Source organism: Sceloporus occidentalis, unplaced genomic scaffold, assembly GCF_023333645.1.
Source record: "Sceloporus occidentalis isolate IW3139 unplaced genomic scaffold, rSceOcc1.0.p SCAF_20, whole genome shotgun sequence".
NCBI classification, from domain to species: Eukaryota; Metazoa; Chordata; class Lepidosauria; order Squamata; family Phrynosomatidae; genus Sceloporus; species Sceloporus occidentalis.
Window position 1 is genome coordinate 7,698,187 of NW_028317000.1, and position 24,268 is coordinate 7,722,454.

Consider the following 24,268-nt stretch of genomic DNA (forward strand, 5'->3'; position numbering starts at 1 on the left):
AAGCTCAGAGGGGCTGATGATATTGTTGGAAAGAAATAAAAATCCCAGCGCTTTGCCAGTCTTGAGTACACTGCCAGCTGGCGACTCCCATGTCAGCAGAATGGTAAATCCACTCCATGTTTTGGCTGAGACCTCAGTGGTGCTGAATTTATAGCTTGATGTAAAACCTGGATGCACAGCCCCACTGACATGGAAGTCTGACATGGAAAGCAAATCACGGTTTTTGTGTCCTCTGCCTTGCAGGTCCTGTGTGGTGGACATCCATCATGGAGACGCCCTTGGAGAAGGCCTTGGCCACTCTGGTATTCACCTTCCACAAATATTCGGGGAAAGAAGGTGACAAATTTACTCTCAGCAAGGGCGAGCTAAAGGACCTGGTGATGAAGGAACTGGCCCTTGGAGAGGTAAGTGCTGGGGTCAATGGGGTGGGTGCAGTCCAAAACCTCTTGTAAGCAGGAGATAGCAAGGAGGGAGACACTGGAGATGTCAAGCCGCAAGGGAAGAACATGGTCTTCCACATCTTTCGGGAAAGGCCACATCTCAATAGTAAAGCACATGCTTTGGATGCAAAGATCTCAGGTCCGGTCTCCAGCATCTCCAAAAAAAAGACCCCTGTCTGTCCAGGACCCCTGGAGAGCCCCTGCCAGTCAGAGTTAATACAGCAATGATCCATCCACATTGCAGAAATGATCCAGTTTGACACGACTTTAACTGCCATGGCTCAATGTGATGGATGTCTGGGAACTGCAGCTTTGTGAAACATTTAACCTCTGCCAGAGAGCTGTGGTGCCACAACCAAGTACAGTGCTCAGTATTCCATAGCACTGAACCATGGCACTTAAAGTGGTCTCCAAGTGGATTATTTCTTCAGTACAGATGTTGCCCAACCTAGATAGACTTGGTACCAAGCAGTTTCTATCATCTCTGTTCAGGTCCATGGGGATTGCAATCTTCCCTTTATATTACAGCAAAGCGGCCTCCTGTGTTTCTATTTGAACAAGACATTCATTCAGAACCATAAGGACAAGAATCATAGGACTGGTCCAGGTCATGTAATCCAACCCAACAATGGGATTCAAAGACCTCCAAAGAAGGAAAACGCCAAGGCAGTCTGTTTAGTTGTTGAACGGATGTTAGAGTAAACCACCTAACCTTTAGGTGGGATTTCTTTTTTTGCCATTTGAACCCACTAGTTTTTGTTCCGGTCTCTGGAGCAGCCGAAAACAAGCTCTCTCCATCTTCTACATGACATCCCTTTTGACATTTAAAGATAGCTATAGGTTACCTCTTCTCTTCTCCAAGCTAAACAGCCCCAGTTCCCTTAGTCCTTCTTCATAAGACTTGGTTTCCTGATCTTTGATCATCTTGGTCACCCTTCCCTGGACATTATTAATTAATTATAACACCCTTTCAACGTTGTCGATAACCTTCTAGATCTGTAGTGCCCAGAATTGGACACAGTATTCCAGCTGGCAAAACCAAAAAAGAGTGGCACTACTTTGTCCCTTGACCCAGAAACTATACTCCAGTTGATGTGGCCCAGAAGTACTTTATTTTGGTTGCTTTTCATGTTCCTGTTTAAAGCAGTCCTTCATTCAAAACGTGAGGACTAGAATCTTGCTTTACTTAAAGCAATGGACACAACTCAATCAAGTTTGCAAGCTATAGGTCCCCGATTCCATCCCCAGTGTCTTCAAATCAGGCAGGAAAAGATTGGAAAACTTTACTTCCATTTAGCAAAGAGACCAAGTTGTTGTTGCTGCTGCTATGTTCCTTTATTTCGGACTTAGAGGGATCCTAAAGCAAGCGAGAAAATTGAAAAAGTTAAAGAACTCCCATATCTAGGATTATACCTTGACCAGAATGGAGACTGCAGTCAAGAAATAAGGAGGAGATTAGGAATGGGAAGGGCAGCTATGAAAGAACTGAACAAGATACTGAAGAACAAAGACATACAACTGAGCACTAAAGTCAGAATTGTCCAGGCCATTGGATTCCCAGTTATGATGTACAGATGCGAGAGCTGGACAGTGAAGGAAGCAGACAGAAAGAAAATCAAATTCAAAATGTGGTGCTGGAGAAGAATACTTAGGATGATACCATGGACAGCCAAGAAGACAAACAAATGGGTTCTTGAACAGTTCAGACCAGAGCAAGGAGACTATCATACTTTAGCCACATCATGAGAAGGCAGGGATCACTAGGATAAACAATAATGCTATGAAAGGTGGAGGGTAGAAGAAAGAATGGAAGACTACAAACCAGATGGATAGACTCAATTGGGGGGGGGGGGGGTATTATGAGCAAAGACTTGCAGGATCTGGGCAAGACTGCAGGGGAGGACAGGGATTCTTGGAGATGTCTCATCCACAGGGTTGCCATGAGTCGGAACCGATTTGAGGGCCGCTAACAGTAATAACAAAAGCAAACCCATCCTCGGATTTTCTCAGCACGTTTCTTCAGAGGGGTTTTTGCCATTGCCATCATCTGAGGCTGAGAGAATGTGACTTGCCCAAGGTCACCCAGTGGATTTCCATGCCCAAGCGAGGATATGAAACCTGGTCTCCTAGCGTCTTCGTCCAGCACCCAAACCATTACACCACACTGGCCCTTCTGAGACCAAAGCAGAGAGTAAACTAGACCAGCTGCCCATCCCAGTATAATGGAGCTTTCTTCCATGTAGGTAGATGAGGGGCAGCTCTGCTATGATCTACTACACCACACAGGTGCCTGGCAGCAGATGGGGAAGGATGGCAGATGGCATCATCTTCTCCATCCGCCACCTGCACAGCTGCCCATCCTTGGCAGCATCACCACCACCACACCCTTCCAACTGCCTTATCAGTCATGCACGAACCAGACCACCAGTGCTGCCAACTGGGCACTGTTGCAATTAAAGCAGGATAGGTTTGGACCTTCAGATGTTGTTGGACAACAGATTCCATCAGACTTAGCCAGCATATCCAATGATGAAGGATAATGTTGGGTTCCACTCACCTCTTACTTCGAAGGGCATCTTCCTTGCAACAAATTGTTCTGTGAGAGCAGGCTACAGAATAATAATAGAATAATAGAATCCTAGAGCTGGAAGAGACCACATTCTGCATGACAGAATGGGGTGGACTGAATGGACCTTGGGGTCACTTCCAAGTCTATGACTCTATGCTTCTATGAGATGGGGGGCAGTGTGTAACCCTGTCAAGACAACAAAGGGCATGAAAGTGGGGCTACTAAGTGGTCAGGCTGAAACACTAGGATCTCTGTTTTAACCATGTTTGGCTTAAAATGGTGAGTGGTCGTCCCAAAGTAGTGCCACTCCAATGTGGCAACTCATGTGGTGCCCCCAAAAAACAGGATGCCTGAGTGGCACTTCCCTCAGCCGCCCCCCTCTGCTTTTGCTGTGATGGGAGTGGGGTGCTGATGCCACCCAGTAGGCCCTTCCAAACCTGGTGGGGCTTCTGGGTAAATCCAGGGAGGCGATGCACAGCCGGCAGCCCTGCCAGACCCAGAAGGCAGCCCCCTTTTACCAGTGGTTGCAGTCGACAATGGACAGAGGGACAGGCCGCCTCCTCCTCCTCACTAAAGGTCCATAGCTGAGGCAGCAGGATTCAAACCCCAGACTCCAGAGCTATCCTATCCTGTCCTGTCCTGTCCTGTGCTATCCTGCCCTGCCCTGTCCTATCTTGACCTATCCTATCCTGTCAGATCCTATCCTGGGGCGGCCAGGGGGTTCTTGGGGTGGACAAGAGTGGCCAAGCTGACAAACAGGGGTGGCCAGGGGGTTCTTGGGGGTGGGCAAGAGTGGCCAAGCTGGCAGAGAGGGGCGGCCAGGGGGTTCTTGGGGTGGGTAAGAGTGGCCAAGCTGGCAGAGAGGGGCAGCCAGGGGGCTTGGGTGTGGGCCACCCTACCAGCTGTTCAGCCCTCCTCTGATGCCCCTGTTTTCCTCCATCTTGCAGAAAATGAAGGAGACCAGATTTGACAAGCTGATGGGCAACCTGGACAAGAACAAGGATGAGCAGATCGACTTCAAGGAGTACACTAGCTTCCTCTCTGCCCTCTGCATGACTTACAACGATTTCTTCAAGCAAGACGCCAAATAGGAGGCTGTGTGGCGGGAAACACAGGGCAACCCTCCGTCAATGGGTACCCTGCCTTAGTCCCAACTTTGAATAAAGAGCTTCCTCTCCAGAAACCACCACAAACTGTTTTGTCCCGCAGTGTTAGGTGCCACCAGCATCACTGGGTGTATGCACTGGGTGCCTTCATGCTGTTTCCAACTTAATGGTGACCCTAAGGCGATCCTGTCATGGGTTTTGCTTGGGGAGATTCGCTCCGGGGAGATTTGCCGTGGCCTTCCCCTGAGGCTGAGCCAGTGTGACTTGCCCAGTACTCTACAACATATCACTGGGACATGTGTGGCAACTTCTTTGCCTTGTTACCCCACCTTTTAACAGCCCTATGCAGGATGTGTTTGTGGCACAAGGATCTCGTAAGGCGTGCAAACAGATCATCTAGTCAACGTTCTTGTGGTTTCGAAGGGGAAGACTGGTGAGACTGGTTTCCCAAGAAAGCAGTCTCCAGGCCCACATGAAAGAGCCAGGAGGAGAAAGGAGGAGGCCTTGACTTTTATACAGAGAAGGTCACAGTCTCTCAGCCTCAGGGGAAGGCCATAGCAAACTTCCTCTGAACAAATCTTGACAAGAAACCCCCATGATAGGTATCGCCATATGTCAGAAACAACGTGAAGGCACACAGCAACAACATTTGGGCACAGAATAAAGGTTCTGCATCCTCCAATATATAAAAGCATCAGGAGAAAACAGTGCTAAATTCTTTCTTCTTCAAGGTTTCTCATGTGTCAGGAAATCTTCTTTTTTTTTCCCCCAGCCAGGAAGAAATTGATGTATGGAGAAAAAGGGGGAAAGCGGCAAGGAGGAGGGAGGGAAAGAAGGAAGAATAAAAGAAAAGAAAGAATGGAACTGGGGAGAGAAAGAAAGGGAAAGGCAAAAGAGGGAGGAATACAGGAAAAGAAAAAGAATGGAATTAGGGAATGAAAGAAGGAAAGAAAGGAGGGAGGGAGGGAGGGAGGGAGGGAGGGAAGGTAAAGAGAAAGGGTAAAGAAAAAAGAGGGAGGAATAAAAGAAAAGAACGAATGGAACTGGAGAAAGAAAAAGAAGAGGAAAAAGAGGGGGAAGGAAAATGGAGAGATAAAAGAGAAAAAGAATGAAACTGGGGAGGATAGAAAAAAGAAAGACGAAATGGGAAAGGAAAAAAGCAGGAATAAAAGAAAAGAAAGAATGAAACTGGAAAAGAAAGAAAGAAGAGAAGAGGGAAAGGAAAAGGAAAACGGGAGAAAAAAGAAAAAAGAAGGCATTGGAAACAGAAAGAAAGAAAGAAAGCAGGGAGGGAGGGAAAGGGAAAAATGAGGAATAAAAGAAAAAAGAATGGTACTGGAAGAAAGAAAGAAAGAAAGAAAGAAAGAAAGAAAGAAAGAAAGGAGAAGAGGATCAAGTTTCTGTCCCTGAGGGTGGGCCCTTGTGAAGTGCTGGAATGTGGGACAGAGTGAGGAGCAGCAAAGAAAGAAAGCTGGGTCTGGAAAGATGGAAAGCAGGAGGGCCGGGGAGGGCCTTTCCTGGCCTTTCCCTCCAGTGATCTGTCAGATGGGGGCCCTGTTTGCCAAAGCCAGCCTCCTCCCCCTATATATAAAGCCAACCCCAGGCTGCCTTGGCCTCACTGCTTCCCTTTGCTCTCTGCCTGGAAATTGATCCAGTCCTTGAAGTTTCGATCTGGTAAGTCTTCTTCTGGGTTTCCTCCTTGGCTTTTGCTCAGTTGCTTTCCCTGAGCCAGATGTGGGGCTTTGGGATTTGTAGGTTTGCAAGGGACTTTAAGACTGCAGTTTATTCCAATCTATTCAGAGAGGATTTTGAGTTCAGTGGGGCTTCTTGGGCTGAGACTGAGAGAGAACTACTTGAAATTAAATTCTGCAAGATCGACTATGCATAGGATTGCAGGCTAGCAATGCAGTCCTTGAGACCTCCCATCTGGAGTTAAATCCCACTGACTTCAATGGGGCTGAGTCCCAGGTGAGGGTTGGCAACCTAAGAGAAAGGCAACTGACTGCCCTGGCTTGCAGTTAAGCCCTGCACAATTGATGCTCTGCAATTCAGATGATGCTCCTAGGCATGTGAAGAGTGCCATGCCATTGGGGTGTGGCAGGACACTCATTCATGCCCCCAGGTTCGGTCCACATCATGTAAAAGGTGGGCCTCGGAGGATGGCAACATGGGCAAAAAAAAATGATCTTAGGGGGGAAACTTGGGTGGAGGAAGACCATGTGGGTCCAAAAATATTTGTATTTTGAAGGTCCTGGGGGGCCCACGAAAATGGACTTGTGGCCCATGGGATGCATTACTCCCCAACAACACCTTGGCCTTCCTTGGCCCACCTAAGCTCTGGTGGCATCTCCATCCTCCCCAAAGAAAGCCCTCCTTAAGTAAGAAATCAAGTCCCTCTTCACTGTTTCCAATTGGGTCTTGCAGCACCTTTGAGACTCACCGCAAGAAAGAAGTTGGCAGCAGGAGCTTTCCTAGACTTAAGTCTACTTCCTCAGGAGCATTTGGTCTGAAGTCTATGAAAGCCCTGCTGACAACTTCTTTCTTGCAGTTGGTCTCAATGGTGTTGCAAGTTCTCTCTAGATCAGGCCTGCACAACATATGGCCCAGGGGCCGCATGCGGCCGACCAAAGGATTTTGAGTGGCGCTCAAGATGTGGATTTCGAGGCGCCTTCGCCACCCAACTTTCTTCCAGGAATGAACCAAGTGGCGACAGTGCAGACAGCATCTGTGGCTGGCACCTTCAGAGAATGCTGGCATGGAAGTAATTGGAGTATATATATTATGTGACCCTACTCTCTTCCATATCACCATTCTCTGAAGATGCCAACCACAGATGCCAGCGAAACGTCAGGAATAAACTCTTCTAGAACATGGCCACATAGCCAAAAAACCCACAACAAACTATCAATTCATAATTAACAATTAAAATAGTTTCATCATTAATTATACCTCTACTTGGAAACTGAGCTGCTAACAACCTATCTTTGGTCCAAAGAAGTTTAGCCTGTTTTAATTTTGGGGCCTACCTACTACCAAGTTGAATCTAGATGCTGATTCTACAGACTAACACAGCTATCTTTGAGTTCTTCCAAGTGGGTGGGACAGTTTTCTGTCGCCTTTCCTCCCAGATATTTTGCATCCTGGGTTTTTCCTCCCACCCTTTTGCTCCGGGGAGCTGGGAGGCGTAGTCCACCCCGCCTTAGGAGTGTCTCAATCCTGTAAAGTCTGGGACGTCTGGAAGTGCAAGGCTGGCAGAAAGCAGATTCTGGGATGGGCAAAGGTCCATCCCACTCCAATGCACCCACATAAGAGTCCGGAAAGGTTACTTTGATGGATCACGTCTCCCAGCATCCACCAACTAGGAGGATTCTGGGAGTTATAGTCCCCCCAAAGCAACTTTTCTGAGCCCTGTCCTGCACACACCCAATGCTTGGCTGCCTTATTCCTTGCTGCGACGTTCACTTGGCACCCAAACTCTCTCCAACTCCCTCCTGATCTCTGGTGGGGAAAGTTGGTATGACATTAGTGTTCGCAGCTATTTCGGGGTTTTGTGTGTTCTGTAGAATCCTAGAATTGGAAGAGACCCCAAGGGACATCCAGTCCAACCCACTTCTGCCATGCAGGAACTCTCCATCAAAGCACCCCCGACAGATGGTCATCCATCCTGTTTGTCATTTCCAACTTATGGTGTTACCCTAAAGCAGTGATGTCCAAACTCTGACCTTCCAGTTGTTTTGAACTTCAACTCCCAGAATCCCCAAGGTGGCTGGGGCTTCTAGGACATGAAGTCCAAAACACCTGGAGGACCAGTGTTTGGACATCACTGACCTAAAACAAACCTATCGTGGAGTTTTCTTGGCCAGATTTGTCCAGAGGAAGATTGTCATTGCCTTCCTCCTGAGGCTGAGCGCATGCAATTTACGCAAGGTCATCTAGTTGGTTTCATGCGCGAGCGAGAATCGAACCCTGGTCTCCGGAGTCGTAATCCAACACTCAAAGCATTATGCCACACTGGCTCCTAGTTGTTCATTATCATGCTGCTTATGGATTCCCTGACTCAGCCGGATGCTTGCACAACTACCTGCAAGGCAGGTTGGTCTCGCTTAAGCCAAAGTTGCTCACACCTCTTAGCCGAAGGAGGATTCGAACCCAGGTTTTCAACTATGTGGCTTCCACGGTGGACGCTGCAGGCAGAATATGACAAGGAAAGTTTGCTTTGGATGCAAAACCAAACTGGCGCAGCTTGTACAGTGGGCCCTTGGGGTTTGGTTCTATGGATAGCAAAATCCATAGATGCTCAAACCCTATTATATGCAATGGGGCACTAAATGGTGTCCCTGATTTAAAATGGCAAAATCAAGGTTTGCTTTTTTTTTTGGGGGGGGGGGAGAGAGAGAGAGTACATATATATATATATATATATATATATATATATATAGACACACACACAGAGTATATATATAAATTTACAGCGCTTTATAAATAAAGGTTAATATATATATATATATATATATATATATATATAGAGAGAGAGAGAGAGAGAGAGAGAGAGAGAGAGATAATCATAGAATCATAAAGTTGGAAGAGACCCCAAGGGCCATCCAGTCCAACCCCCTGCCATGCAGGAACTCTCAATCAAAGCATATTTGGCCCTCCTTATCCTTTTAATCCCTGGATTCAAGCATCCCCGGCTTGAAAATATTCCCCTCAAAAAGGTATACATTCCAGATAGCAAACCTTGATTTTAAATATACAATTTTCACATTTAAATAAAAATGGTTGTCAAAAGTGTTGGAAGTGGCGATGAGAATCTTGGAGTGACAAAAAGAAAACAACTTTACAGCTCAGGACTTAATTCTGCAAAATAAAAAAGGGGTCTATGGTGTTTTGGGATGGTGCAGAAAACAGCATGTCCAAATCCCTATTGCTCCTAAAGTGTGAGAACTACAAAGCCCATCATCCCCAGGCACCAATGCTTTTCCGAGCCACGATCAGATTTGGAGCAAAAGACACTCCCTTGCTTTCTGTCTGATTGCAGGGTGTTTCCTCTTCTTCTTTTTTAACTGAAAATGATAAGTTTTGCAATGACTTCAAAGGCTTCCTTCCTCCTTTTGCCCGCCAGGGAATGCTCATTTTCATGCCAACCGATGCCTGAATTAAGCGGACCACACCTTGCGATTATCTGGAATAGGAGAGTCCCTCACACTATGAGCCTACTTTAACTGCCATGGCTGCTTCCTATGGAATCCTGGGATTTCTAATTGGAAACCCTGTGGGATGAAAATTCAAAAAGAGAGACTGCAGCAGTTTGCTTTTGATCAAGCCTCCTGGGAAGGGCAAGATTTCGCCCTTCCTCTCCCCCCAGAGCAGTTGCAATCTCCATCTCTGGATGTTTTGAAACAGAGGATGGATGACCATCTGTTGTCAGTGTGTTGAAAGTGTATTCCTGCATGGTAGTCCATTGGAGTGGATGACCCTTGGGGTGTCTTCCAGCTCTAGGATTCTAGGATTCTGGCCTGCAGCATTTCAAAGAGCCAGGATATGTATGGCCTGGGAAAGTCCTGCCCTTTCCATCTTTTCGGATGCTTTTCAATTGAGATGCTTTTCAGTTGAACTCATCTTGCAGCGATTGAAAAGAAGCGATTGAAAAGAAGAGGACAAAGACAGGAGGAGGAGAGAGGAACCAAGACCATTGAAAAGCATCTGAAAAAGTGGGAAGGCAGAGAATTAATCAGGACTTTCCCAGGTTACACATATCCCAGTTCTTTGTCTATGAAATGCTGGAAGGTAGAAACATAGACTCCTAAAGTTGGGAGAGACCACAAGGGCCATCCAGTCCAACCCCATTCTGCCATGCAGGAACTCTCAATCAAAGCATCCCAACAAATGACCATCCATCCTCTGCTTAAAGACCTCCAAAGATGGAGACCCAGAGTTGTTTCTATTAAACACAACTCATGAGATCATAAAGGAAGTGAGAAAAGAATTTGGATGTTCATTTATATATAGGTATATACATATATATATATATATATATATATGTCGTCCACAGCTAGAATTATATACGCTAAATATTGGAGAAAAAAGAGAAATTCCTAATATTGAAGAACAGCTAATCAAAATAAAGGGAGATGATGAATATGGACAGTCTAACAGCATTAATTCAGGACAGAGTAACAGACACGATCGATAGACAAACAATGGGATCTGATTTTAAAAAATATGGGGGAAATTGGATAAATCAGAGAGAGAGAAATGATCAAATTGAGATTATAGAATATATTCTATATAATGAGACTATAAATAAATTGAGAACATAGAATATATATAATTTATAATTATATTTCTAATATAATATTATATATAATTATATAATTTATCATTTATATTTATATAATTTATATTAATATATAAATATTAGTTTAAAGCATTGAGGAAGAGTAGTTTAAAGAAGCTTTGATGTTTGCATTTGCTTTTGGGGTTTTTTTTTATATGTATTGTTATGTATGTATGTATGTGCCTGTGTCTATTGGGGGGGGTTGTTGTTTGTATATATTTATGTATTTTAATTTAATACATAACAAAACGTAATAAGATGGAGACTCCACCACGCTCCCAAGGCAGCACATTCCCCATTGGGGAAGCTCTTACCATCCAAACGTTCTTCCTAACATTAAGATGGAATCTCTTTTTGTTGTCTTAATATTTAAAAGAATTCAAAATCCAAACCTTGAGTAAACATCCTCACTTTGTTCTCTCGTTCTCTGCAGATCTACTCGCGGGTTTCTCCTCTCCAAAATGGCCAAGCCGCTTGACGAATGTCTTGTCACGCTGGTTGCGATTTTCCATAAATATGCCTGCAAGGATGGGGATAAGCAAACGCTGTCTAAGAAAGAGTTGAAGGAACTGATCCAGAATGAGCTGAGTATTGGACCAGTGAGTACCAAAAGAAGTCCATTTTGCACGGTCGGGGCTATATCCGCACTGTGGAGTTAACCCAGTTTGACTCCACTTTGACTGCCCTGGCTCCAAGCGATGGGATTTGGGGGTCTGTAGTTTGGTGAACTATTAAGCCTTCTCTGTCAGAGAGCGCTGGTGCCACAACAAACTACAAATCCTAGGATTCTCATAGCATGGGAACAGGAACGGGACAGTGAAACGGGTGATTTTGCAATGTGGCAGCAGCCTGAGTGTTATGTGTTATCAAGTCAACATCAACTTACAATAGCCCTATGAATGCAAAGCTTTCAGGCATAGCAGTCACCAACCATCCAGCTGAGGTCTTGCAAACTCAATGCCTTCCAATGATCCCAGTTTGGCAGGGAGAGTCCCGACGAATCCTCCGCTGCCCCACTTTTTCAGCCGGTTTTAAAATGTCCCGGTTTCTCTCTTCGCCTCCCACTTTTGTCCTCATCTTGCTTCAGTTGCTACAAATAAGAGTGCAAAAATAAGTTTGCACTCATGAGAGAAAGAAGAGAGCATGACTTATTCTGCACAATATTGGTATAAGGTGTTTTGGGGTGGTGTCAAGCTGCATTATTTCTACCGCGGAGACGCACCCCAAGTCATCTTCTGGTTTCTTGACTGCAGTCTCCATTTCGGGTAATGACCAAACCAAATGACCAATTCTTAACTATTCTGTAGTCTTCCATTTTAAAGTTATGTAAACCATCCCAGCTCATTATTTTGGAACTTGAACATTGGCTTTTTTTGGCATTCTTCCTTCTCCTCTAGCACCTGGAGGATGCAGAGATTCAAGGACTGATGGCGGATCTGGACCGCAACAAAGACGAGAAGGTGTGCTTCAAAGAGTACGCCAGTTTCTTGGGTGCCATGACAATGGTTTACAATGAGGCGCTGAAATCCCAGTGAGCATCTGGAAAGTCGTATTTCCATCGACCGTTTCATGTCCAATAAAATATATACACATATATATATTAAATTTTGTAACGCTTGCCTGGCATTCCATGGGTTGTCTTTCTTTGGCAGGACTGAAAGGAGACAAAATCGGTGCCATAGTGGTTTGAGTATAGGACTATGACACTCGAGACCAGGGTTCAAATCCCCACTCAGTCGTGGAAACCCACTGGGTGACTTTAGGCAATTCATACGCTCTCAGCTTCAGAGGGAAAGCAAAGGCGACCCTGTCCCATCATCCTCAGACCTGCATGACCATTCAGTATGAACAGTGGGAGCTGTAGTCACAATACATCGGGAGGGCAGGAGCAATAATGGATCATAGCATCATTGAGTTGGAAGAGACTGCAAGAGCCATTCGGTAGAACCCCCCTTCTGCCGTGCAGGAACTCTCAGTCAAAGCATATCCGACAGGTGGCCATCCAGCCTCTGTTTAAAGACCTCCAAGGAGGGAGACTCCGTCACTCTCTAAGGGAGCATTTTTCACTGTCAAACAGCCCTTACTGTCAAGATATTTTTCCTAATGTTGAGCTGGAATCTCTTTTCCTATAGCTTGCATCCATTGTTCCATGTTCGAGTCTCTAGAGCAGCAGAAGACAAGATCATCACCTACAACAGGGTGTCCCACCCACACAGCTGTATTTAGGCTATAAAAGGCTTCCTTGGCTGCAGTTTTAATTTAGAAAAACAAGCCTTCCCACAGTAGCACTGCACTGCAATCCAGCCAGTTTTAAAAACCCAAAACCGGCATTTTAAATATATATTTTAAACAGGTCGCTGAGCTAGACTGCAAGTCCTATCATCCTCAACATCAGCTGTGATGACCGGGGCTACTGGGACTTGTCATCTAGAAGCATTGAAGAGCCCCGGGTTCCCTGCCCTGAGCTTAAAGAAACAAGCAATGGGTAAGAGGTGGGGAGGATACCATTTCAGGCAACGATTCAAAAGACACCATGTTGGTTTGCTGGGTGGAGCCAGGCTCAAATCGTCTCCAAACTCAACCTACACTACCTCATAGGGCTGTTGTGAAGGAGGAAGGAGTAGGGTTTGATCTGTTTGAGGTGAGGTTTGAGCTCCCTGGTGGAGAAAATGGACTAAAATGTATTCAGTGGATGGCTCAGAAATGTTAGGAACACAGTGACCCTTCTCACTTGGGAACTCTTTTTCCGCTGGAAGGCTGTAGTTCTAGAGTAAGTTCTGTCAGACAGAATGGGGATCACTGAACAGAATATGCTTGCCACAAACCACTCATGTTTGCATTCACATTGTGACAGTGTAATGGGCATGGTCAGTAATAGGAACCAGGTGCAGTTCTTCCAGTTCATCACACAAAGGCACCTAAAAACATTCAAAGGTGGAAATGTATAGATCTACATAAACACACACATATATATGGGGAGATCTATAATGCAGACAGGACCTGGAATTACCATCCCAAGTGTACTTCACTCCTGGCATCAGAAGATGGCACCCTTGCCCACTCTCCCATTTCAATTCTCTTTCCAGCCTGGTCCACAATTCAATGCAAAATTAGAACTTCCAATATGGGCAGAGTTGCCAGGAGTCCCTCATTTGAGAATAAGAAAGCTTATCCTTTTATCTAGACTGAATAAGATCTCAAAAATAAAAAAACTCATAATTTTCTTCGTGGGCTCTTCACAAAGACAGAAACGCGTGCCATGTGTAATCGATGGATGCCGACAGTATGTCAACTTTACAGAGAAACACAAGTGAACCAAACTCAATATTTCCCATTGGCTTTTTGGTGGAACACAAACTTGTTCAGAGCTACCTTCCTGACGGTGACACACAAGTCGCAAATTTTGACTGCCCCTTCTTGCTATTTCTGAAAGCCCAACGACGCTAGAGGTGGGTCCCTTTTCTATTCACCTGCAAAATGGGAAACTGCATCACCAAGGGTTAGGTGGAATATCACGTTTGCCACCATGCAACCCAAAACATTCTTGTTTCTGGAAGCTAAGCAGGCCCGGTTGGGGGGTTTTGAAGGACCACCATAGACCTTCGAGCAAAGCCAACAAAAACCCTGCCTGAAAACCTGAACGGCTGCCAGTCAGTGTTAACAGTATTCGACTACATGGCGCCTGGTGTCACTCCATGCAGCTGTAGATGTGAAGCAATCTTTCATCTTGAGTGTGAATTATCTAATGCTTTGGATTAAGGAAGCCCGCTATTGTTAGAAGCTAGGGGTCTGCATTAGCCTCCCAGAAGACCTAACCCCTATCTAGCTGGGTTGGGGTTCTTTTTAGTACTGTCGGCATTGAAAGAATGGGAGTTAGAAAAAACACAGACCTGACAGTATTGGATTGCAGCAGGTCTGCAATAAATGCCATAAAAGCTGGGGGGAAATAAGATTCTGTTCTATCAATCCTGCTATAGCCGTGTATGTCTACCTACAACAGGCAAGGTAAACAGCAGCTGCTTCCAGAAGCAAACACTATGGCAGGGAGGATGAGTTCCTTTTCTTTTTACGTGATGCAGTAACCTATTCTTATCAATCCCATGTTATTTATATCTCTAGCACCCAATTTTCTGTCAAGGAAGTAATGCTCCAGAACTCAGCTACTTCCAACCCTGTAAAAACAAAACCACGGCAGATAACCGTTGTCTCCATGTTGTACTTACAGGCTTCTCAAGGGACATGGGGCTCTTAGAACCAAGATTAGGGCTGGAGGGGGAAACAGTTGGGTCAGTGCTCCCAATCCAGCAGAGACCGTTGCTCTTGAGTCCCACACTTCCCGCTTGCCCCGAACCAGACAAAAAGAGAAGGAACGCAACATCGTTATAATTAACATATATTTAAAAAATAATAATAAAATCACTCTTTTTTAAAAAAAAATCTCCTCTGTAGCGGGAGGGAGAGGGAGGGAAAGGACTGGGAAGGAGGTAAGTGCTGCCCCCTTGTCCTCTCCCTAAAACCCCACGGTTTTTCATCGGTCCCTGTCCCCTTCCTTCCCGCCCCATTCCTGCTCAAGCTCAGATGCTGGACCTGACCTCACAACAATAAGAATGCAAAGTTACAAGTGCTTTACAAGAGACTTCCACTTCCCCTCTTCCTCCCATGTACACGGCAGTTCCAAAGGGATGAGGGGATGAGGAGAGAGGGAGGGATTATGTACAGAATCATGATTAGGCAACAAACAAAAAAGGAACCAGGGATTTCGCACCCGCCTCCCTTCCCCGCTGCTCTCTTCCACACTACGAAGGTCTCTAGCTATTGGCAGAGGTGTAAAAAAATTAAAATATACACAGGAACAAATTGCAGGGCCAATGAAATGGCTGGGACTGACGGGGCAGCGTCGTGCCTCAGATTCACAAATGCACCCGTCCCTCGTGCCGGAACGTTACTTCCTGGATCGCGTCCCGTTTTCTCCCACTTATCTTTGGAGGGCTCAAAGCTCTCAGAGCTCCGGCTTTACTACCCCTCACTGCCAAGAGATATGTGGGGCAAGAGTGACTGTCCGCTCCTACCCACCCCTTCTGGTCTCCCATTAACCCAGGCTAGTTCTTGCCCTTTGCCAAGTCCAGTCCCAGAATGCCCCAGGAAGGTTCAAGCCATACAGACGTCTCTAGGGAAGAGAGGGGCGCTGCGAATTCAGGAAGGAGGTGGCCTAGGGTGGTCTCCATCACCCGGAGTATGGGAAGCAAGAGCTGGCCTTTTTGTTTACTTCCATGGCTCGCGAAGGTCCTTTCCTCTTGGGTGGTGGGATGGGGGTGATTTGGGGTGCTTCAGGCCCCCTCTCCCTCCCTTTCACTGGAGCCGGTCGGTGCGGAAGGAATCCTCAACAGCCGTGTCAGTCAGCGGGGCATAGGGATCGCTCAGCATGTTGAACGCGTCCAAGGTGAGCGGCTCGATCTTCAGGTCCTCATCCAAACCCAGGGAAGAGGAGTCCATCTCGAATCCGGGCATACCCGCCAAGACCGTGGCAATCTCCTTGGAGATCCCAGGTGGAGAATCCCCTGGAAGGATGGAAGGAAGGGAAAACAGGGCCAGATAAGGAAATTTCCCCATTAATTTTAGGAGATGTGTCCTCTCCTAATGCAGCCCACCCCAGTCCTCCCACCCCTGGACTGATCACATACACACACATTGTAAGCAAGATATCCACAATCCGCTCTGCTCCTGGTTTTCTCATTACCTGTGAGAATGATGTTGGGTATGGGGCCATGGCGGTTGCAGTTGCTCAGGTTCTGGCGATTCAGCAGGTGGGGGTCGTGGGTGCTGCCACTGGTGGTGGTTGTGGTAGTGCTGCTCCCCGCACCTCCCGACTGGCCCATGTTGTCGCCTTGGGAGTAGTTAAAGGCACCCAGGTCATCCATGAAATTGCTGTTGAACGTGAAGCCTCCAGTCATGTTGTCAACGAAGCCATACTGGTCAAACTGCAAGAAGCAGAATGGTTTAGCCTGGGCAGGTACACAAGAGTGCAAGCAGCTGTGGTCACAATATAATAATAAAATGATCATTCACGGCGGAATCGCACACTGGAATGTGTAATCTATGCAATATATTATATGACCTGCCATCTTCAAAGAGCTAGTGGAGAAATAATCCTTTAAAAACGTGTGATGTCAAAATCTACCATACGCTGACACATTAGAACATTATGTGTCAGGCAAAACTGTAGCTGAGAAAAAGAAAACATTTTCTGTCATTTGATTCTGTCATCCCTCTAAGCTTTCTTTTTCAACCAGTTATGTCTGGCATATGATGTGCTAACTCTTTCATTAGTTTGAATCTTAAAGCCCCATTAAGATACTTGTTTCACCATTTATTATTAATTAATACCACAGTCAGGGACTAACACTAAGAAGACCACATCAAATGAGGAAGCCCCATGGCCACACTACTCTGGGGGACCACAAATCAAGCCTCCTCAGCTTAACACTATTTGCCAGCTATGAATGGCAGCAAGGGGATGGGGACAGTCCTCGACTCCATATCCACCTCCCAGAGGTCCATACAAGAAGGCCCCAAACACCAGTCCCAGATTCATCAGTAGGTAAGAGAATACAGAAAACTATTGTACACTACGTTAGACCATCTATTTTGTCTACTTAGGCTGGCAGCTCCATAAGCAACTCCTCACAGGGCATGGTCTCCAGACCTTTCACCATCTTGATCGCTGTCCTTTGGGCAGGTTCCAGCTTGTCAATATCCCTCTTGAATTGTAGTGCCAAAACTGGGCACAACATTCCAAGTGAGGTCTGACCAAAGCAGAATAGAGTGGTATATTACTTCCCTCGATCTAGATGCTACACTCAGGGATGTAGCCGGGGGGGTTCTTGGGGTCCGGACCCCCCCCCCCTTCCATTAGAAAAATGAATGGTGTGTGCTGCTGCGCCGCCACGCTCAAGCCCCATTATAATGGTGGCACTTAGTCTGGACCCCCCCTTCCTAAAATCCTAGCTATGTCCCTGCTACACTTCTATTGATACAGCCTTTTTAGCTGCTGCATCACACTGTTGATTCATGTTCAGCTTGTGGTCCACAAAGATTCCCAGAATCCTTTCACATGCACTGTTGTTAAGCCAGGTGTTAAAATGGGATCAAACTGCTATAACTGTGTGAAAGAGACCATCCTGCACTTCAGTAGCAGACTGCCTTGGAGGGTAGTCAACTCTCCTTTGGATGGCCATCTTTTGGGAGTGCTTCACCTGTAAATTCCCACATGGCAGGCCACTGGACTAGATATAAATAAAATAATATCCTCGTGAACTTTTCCAATTCTACAATTCTATGACCACTTGTGCTAAGTAAGCCAAGAGCAGGAGGACACTGCACAACAAAGCCACAAGGTACAGTTACTCACACTGCCCAGTCCAAAATCACCCAGCTGCTGGTTGAACTGGTGTTGGAACATCGAATTGGGCTGGTAATGCGTCGGGTACGGACACTGTGGCTGCATAGGTGGTGGCGGTGGCTGGTGTTGCTGTGGCTGGTGCTGGGCTGCCTGGCGCAATTGCTGAGGGCAAACTCCCTGGGCCTGGTGGTGGGGCTTCTGGCTCTGCTGGAGGAGCAAGCCGGGTTGGCTGTAGGGGTACGGAGGGAGCCTCTGGTCGGCTGGCAGTTTGCTGGTATCCAACGGCACCCCCTGGTTGGAGAAAAAGGCACAAAAGGGAGCAAGTCAAAGGGTCTGCAACTTTGAGGTGGGGGAAGGAAGGGGGAGAGGGATGGTGCCCATCTCTCACTCACTCCCTTCCTCTGACCTCCCCACCATCACCAAGCCAAATTTGATGGCCAGGCTATAGCTAAGGGACTGAAGAACCTCTCCAGACACTGCTGGACTGCATTTCCCATCAGACTTTTGGTTGGGGATTATGGAAGATGTAGTCTAGCAACACTGAGGGCACAGTTTCCCTGTACCTGGGGCTAAAATCTGATCAACAGAAGCAGTAAATGGAAGTAGAAAGAGCTGCAAGGGTGGGGAAGAAGATGCAATGTACCACTTTCGACTGGAGGTGGAGAGTATCATTTCTGAATGCTTTCCCATAGAGAGAAGAATTATTCCCTTCAGTGTGAGCACAAAGACCAACACAGCAAGAGCTCAGTGAGTACATTATACCTACTGATGTACGTATGGATTTCAGGGATGTTAACCCTTCAACTGTTTCTGCATTTTCTCCTTGCTCAATAATTAGCAGCCTTCTTACAGCTCCATGTAAAATGAAAATTTCTGAATACTTTTCAGCCAGCGTGTGGACATCATGGAGCATTTCAGGAAAAGTATTCTGTGCAGAAACAGACGTGGGACTTTAAGTGTGAAAATAAAACATTGCATTCTTCATGCAAAAGAACAGTTTTCAAAAACACATGCAGTTTTTTGTACAAAATCGTGTTTTTTCTACAAGCAACACGATTGGAATGCAAAAAATCAATTTCTATGCAAAAAAACCCCACTGCTTCCAGAAATACACATGGGCTTTCAGTTGAGTGAGATAATAGCTTTCGTGTGAAAAATATAAATTCTGTACAAAAATATCACTTCCCCAAATAATCTGGGGTATGGAAACACCAAATAAAAACTGCAGAAAATTCTCATCTCTGCGCTATTCTTCCCAACTGAGTCTCCTGGGAATTGGAAGCCCACTTTTTGGTCAGGAAACAGACCAGAATGAATATTCTTTCCGTCCTTACTGCATGTATTATTCCTTACTGCATGTATTACTGCATGTATTATTATATGTATGTATTAAATAATACATTAATGTATAATGTATAAACTCATCTTTAAAGTCTCAGATGGCACATCAGAAAAGTCTGTTCCGGTTGCCTTTCAAGCAGCTAAAGGTGAAAGCTGAGACATCTTCCCATCATTTAAAAATATTGTCTCTGTTTTGTTAGTCACTCTAACCATGGTGTGAGAGTACATGAATAGGAAATCTAACGCACACATGCTTGGAGGGAATTTTCCTTCTTTGTTTAGCATCCCAAGTGGTTCTCTCTTACCAACAGTCCAAAATGGTACAATTGACTTAGGATACTACCACTGTGTTCTGTTCGCCTCGCCCCAGCCCTAGCATGGATATGAGAAGGGAGGGAGATCCCAACTGTGCCATCTAGTGGAGATATATTTATATGTATATGTATATATAAATTTAAAAATCTTGCTATGAGCCACATTACCCAATTACAGCGCTATGATTCCACTTTAACTGCCATGGCTGCATCCTATGGAATCTTGCGACTTGCAGTTTTAGGAAGGGCCCTTAGAATCATCAACCAAAAAGATTGGATGCCTCCCCAAACTACAAAGCCCAGGATTCCATAGGATACAATCACAGCAGTTAAAGTGGAATCACAGTGCTATAATTCTATAGTGTGAAGGGGCCCTAATCTGGGAGATACCAACCTATTTGAACATTAAGGCAAAGTGTGGGTCAGGTGCTGGCTATCAGACAGAGTTCGAATAAAGGGGCACCAATGCATAGAGGCAAGCAAGAAGAAGGGAAGTGATGTGGACAGACTTAAACCATCCGATCTCAACCTATGACCAACTGCCAGCCTTCCTCTCCATCCTCCCACCTGCAGTTCTCTCTTCTTCCCACAACCAATACAGACAATCCCCTCTAACTCAGGAGCATGGCTCACTTGACAATAAAGGTTCACTCTCTGGCTAAAGGCAACTGAAGATCTTGGCCGACTCATAAGTAGCTGTTGCTGGAACAAACAGCAAGACAGCCACATATGACTAGGAAGACGAGAGGACATGGTAAAGTGTCTTCAGCTATTCTTGTCTGGCCCAGATAAAGTTCATAAGGACTGAAGATGTCTGAAGCTTTTCTTGGCAAGCAGGAATCCTGACATATCATTTACACATCAGAATGTAAACTGAAAGGGCATTGTAGCTTACTGAAGAGCACTAAGGCCATTGGAAAGTACCTCCAACAGCCCAGAAGCTGGCACTCTCTATCTCAACACTGGTTAATGCAAGGGTGGGCAACTGTGATATTTCAGGACTGTAAATGCCATCATCTACCACTGGCTAGGATGGCTAAGGCTGATGGGAACCGCAGTCCAGAAACACCCGGTGTTGCCTACCAGAGGAACTGAAAAGCATATGAGGAGGCACTGACTGTGTCTTAGGATAAAGGAGGGTTTAAAAAATGGGTTGTCGACCCACCCCACCAGACATCCTGAAGTTCTCCCCTCTAAGTTGAAATGAGATGGAAAAACAGAACGATGGGAGAGAAAGAATCAACGCACAGAGGCACGCACCAACACAAACACACAGAGAAAGGGTCAGCGGCCCAAAGCGAGCGCCAAAGGGGCGCCCGGAAAGTGCCCGCCACGGCCCCGTGCATACCTGCGTGATGGAGGACAATGTGGGTGACATAGTTGGTGAAAACTGTTTTGGGTGCTGCCTTCTGGAGTCTCCGCCCATAGGGAGGGTCAAGGGGCTGAGCGGGGCGACCCTGCGCCGGGGAGAGGCGTTCAGGGGGGTGTAGGAAGCGGCCGGGGCTGATGGGGAGGAAGCGGAGGAAGAGACAGGACCACCACCACTGAAGCCAGGTTGTGGTTGAGGCTGCTGCGGCTGCTGCGGCGGGGGAGGCTGCAAGCCCGGGTTGCCCGCAGCGGGCTGCACCGACTGGCTACTGAGCGAGGAAGGGAGGGAAGGGTTGCTGAGGGAAGAGGAGAGCGAGGGATTGCTGAGGGAGGAGGGCAAGGACTGGTTGCTCATGGAAGAAGGGATGGAAGAGCTGCTGGGGGACGAGCGGAGCGAAGGGTTGCTAAGAGAGCCCTGGAGCGAGGGATTGCTAAGCGAGGACTGGATGCAAGGGTTACTGAGGGAGCTCTGCATAGATGAGCACAGTCCTGTTGGGACAAAAACAAAATAAGGAAATAAATAAATAAATGAATACAAAAACCAAAGAATGAAAAAAAGGGAAAATGACTAACAAGGGAGAAGACGCACAACACAGTCCCCCGTGGAAACAGGAAGCACCCCCTGCCCTGTGGCGCACATCCGGTGGGCCGCCTTGGGTCCCTTTCTGGCAGAAAGGTGGCATAGACATGAAATAAATAAAAAAACAAATAACTAAGCAGTAAAAGGAAACGACAGACCAATTTCCCAAGCTGTGAAGCTCCAAGGAGTGAGAAAACAGGCTGGGAGAAGGGAGACCCTCACCGCCCAAGAGCAGACATGGTGGCCAAATTCAAGACACCTATGCTTATTCTCCACTATTCCAAAAAAAAAGGAGAGGTTGTACCTCCCCACCATTAATATTTTTTTTTGGGATGGGGAGAAAAGAAAGAATTGGGGAGGGATGTCCCACAACAACATCCAGAGGTGTGCCAGAATTCAGCGACAAGCCATGTGCTTTGCATGGGTAAGGTTTCATCCTCCATTGGCCCAGCTTCAAAAGTGGCAGGAAGGCAGCAATGAAAAAATATATATACCCGGCCATTACAGAACTTCAGAATCTGATATTTAGCTGGTGGAGGATTTGGTGGAAGTGATGTGAGTGACATCGCTCTAACGTCCCCCTTGAAAAACAATAAACCATACCCCATCTCTAGAACCTTCTTGCCATCCCTAATTTCTTGGGCCTTCCAGTTCCATGCCTCACCATCACCGGTCCAAGCAAGAAAAATTACAGCCCTCATTGTCACTCCCACTGGAAGCAATATTTTGAAGCCCTGCAGTTGAGATGCTCACTGGCAACAGGCTAGTTATTGGCAACTCCTCATAATTTTAGCTAGCCTTTGAATTTAACTGTTAGTCTGGTCACCACAGGCACATGAGTGAGAAGGCTGGAGAGGGACTGTTTTTTAACTCCTCCGAACCCACAGCAGAGAAGGATACCAGAGCAGGTGGAGTCTCTGTCTCTCTCCTCAGCACAAAAATACAGCAGTAGGAAATGTGGAGCTTGCTGCTCACCCCTAGAAAGCTATTTTTTAAACAATGTACAGGCTGGTGTGACTATATATTTATAAAAGGAGTGGGAACCCCTTTTCAGCCCCAGGGCCACATTCAGTTTCAGAGAAGTTCTTAGTGGAGGGGGACATGCCTTTGGAAGGCAGGAACCAAAAGTGTGGGACCCAAAACATTCACGTTTTTCAGCTCAACGTTGCTCCACCTTAGGAGAGGCTTTCCAACCTGTCAGAATAGGGGGGAGAGACATACAAAAGCTATGAAGTCACTGAATGATGATGGCAGGAGAAAGAAAACGGCACAGCTGCATCAGGAAATAGAAACCGAGACCCCAGGAGTGCTGGGTTTCAGACACCAGGGCCTCAGGTTTCTCGCTTCTGTACCAATCTCAGCGTTGTTCCTGGACGTTTGAGGGATGGCCATCTTGTGATGATTCACTGGCTCTGTCCATTCTGTAGGCCCAGTCACCCACCAACCCTGCATTTCCTGCACATCTGCTGAAACCTCACCTGGCGAGTTATAGCCGGGACCAAGCCCCATGCTGCCGCTGATGCCCAGGTGCGTCATGGTGTTTGCCAAGTTGCTGGTGCTGCTTCCGCCGCTCAAGCTAGGATAGGCCGACTCTTCTGGGTCCAGAGCTGTGGGCAGTGGAGACGGGAAATGCAGGTTCGTGAGGTCAGGGAGGGAGCCCCCCGTGTTCATGGCGGCAGGAATCAGAGGCAGGTTGGCAGGCTGGTCCGGGGATGGGAAGATGCTGAAAATAAGACAAAGAAGAATCTCAGGAGAAAGAAAGAAAAGGAAGGACGGAAGGATGTTACTTTCCAAATTGGTTGTGTATTTTGTTCAGGTCTCCCAACAGGAACAGGGGACTGAGATGTCAGCATGGATTGTGCCACATCAGCACATGGAAAATATTTTTTTTTTTAAAAAGAAGAGCACTTTTTAAGAGTGCTTTTCTCCATTTCCCCCCGCAACTAGTAGCCTTAGAACTTCCCTTGTGAGCTAGCTTCCTACCTGAAAAGGAGGTTAGTTTGGTTCTTGTTTGAAACCATAGGGAGCACTCATACAAATGGCATTTGCTGCCTGCAATCTGGAGTAGCAGAATCTGCTTCACTCTACTGGGGCCTGCATTGCTCCCCTATGTATTTATTTGGGGGACTTATATCCCACCTTTCTCCCAAAATGAGATTCAAGGTGGCTGGAGTCCTTAGAGACATTGGAGGGCCGCATGCCACTGCACTCCCCTCCCTTAGTTTTCTTTTGTTTTTAATTGGCTATCAATTACCCCCAAATGACCAGGACATTTTTTCATATTTTTGCCACACTTGGCCATTTTATGTACACATGAGGCCTCCTTTTAAAAGGAAGTGACCTAAAAGTCATTTCCTGTTTTTAAAAAAGGCCCCAAATTTTTAACCCCCTTGGAGGGCAGTGGGTACCACGTTGCAGCCCATGGGCTGCACCTTGCCCACCCATGCATGCATTACATGGATCTCTTCCTCTTTCCTTGCCCAAACCCAGCCCTGTCACTCCAGAGAAGGAATTTGGAACAGACCAGTGAGGCATGCATTGCCATTTGTCTCTGGTGGAAGGAAAGGCTTCATTTAACACACATAAAAAAAGGAATTTAGGGAGGGGTGGGAATTTAGCACCAATACTTACTGTATCCCAGGCACCTCACAGGACCTCGGACGAGCGGAAGATGAGGAGAGCTGAGGAAGAGAGAAAGGGGGTTACTGGAAATAAATAGTGGGATTCAGGAAGAGCAGAATTCTGCTTTCAAAACCAGCTCCTCACTGTCCCACCTGCAAGAAGAATTCATCATCAGAAAACATAAGGAGGTTT

General features: G+C 46.5%; 3 protein-coding genes across 4 annotated transcripts in view; 2 read left to right on the forward strand and 1 right to left on the reverse strand.

Annotated features, from left to right (window-relative positions):
- Positions 1-266: 266 nt before the first annotated feature.
- Positions 267-4,100, forward strand: LOC149301873 (protein S100-A5-like). The gene is made up of 2 exons (XM_089483300.1): positions 267-404; positions 3,957-4,100. Exons 1-2 carry the CDS (start codon positions 267-269, stop codon positions 4,098-4,100), a joined length of 282 nt encoding a protein of 93 aa, XP_089339426.1.
- Positions 4,101-5,682: 1,582 nt separating this feature from the next.
- On the forward strand, positions 5,683-12,070 carry LOC149301874 (protein S100-A6-like). Its single transcript, XM_089483106.1, has 3 exons — positions 5,683-5,789; positions 10,886-11,051; positions 11,850-12,070. Exons 2-3 carry the CDS (start codon positions 10,914-10,916, stop codon positions 11,985-11,987), a joined length of 276 nt encoding a protein of 91 aa, XP_089339232.1. The 5' UTR covers positions 5,683-5,789; positions 10,886-10,913; the 3' UTR covers positions 11,988-12,070.
- Positions 12,071-14,828: 2,758 nt separating this feature from the next.
- CRTC2 (CREB regulated transcription coactivator 2) overlaps positions 14,829-24,268 on the reverse strand; it is a 34,915-nt gene continuing 25,475 nt past the window's right edge. For both annotated transcript variants that reach the window (XM_089483821.1, XM_089483820.1), the window contains 6 exons: positions 24,086-24,135; positions 22,933-23,177; positions 20,855-21,363; positions 17,861-18,142; positions 16,190-16,430; positions 14,829-16,010 (listed from right to left, as the gene is read on the reverse strand). In XM_089483821.1, the coding sequence (XP_089339947.1) occupies positions 15,802-16,010; positions 16,190-16,430; positions 17,861-18,142; positions 20,855-21,363; positions 22,933-23,177; positions 24,086-24,135 (1,536 nt within the window). In that variant the 3' untranslated portion in view covers positions 14,829-15,801. The remainder of the gene's footprint in view (positions 16,011-16,189; positions 16,431-17,860; positions 18,143-20,854; positions 21,364-22,932; positions 23,178-24,085; positions 24,136-24,268) is intronic.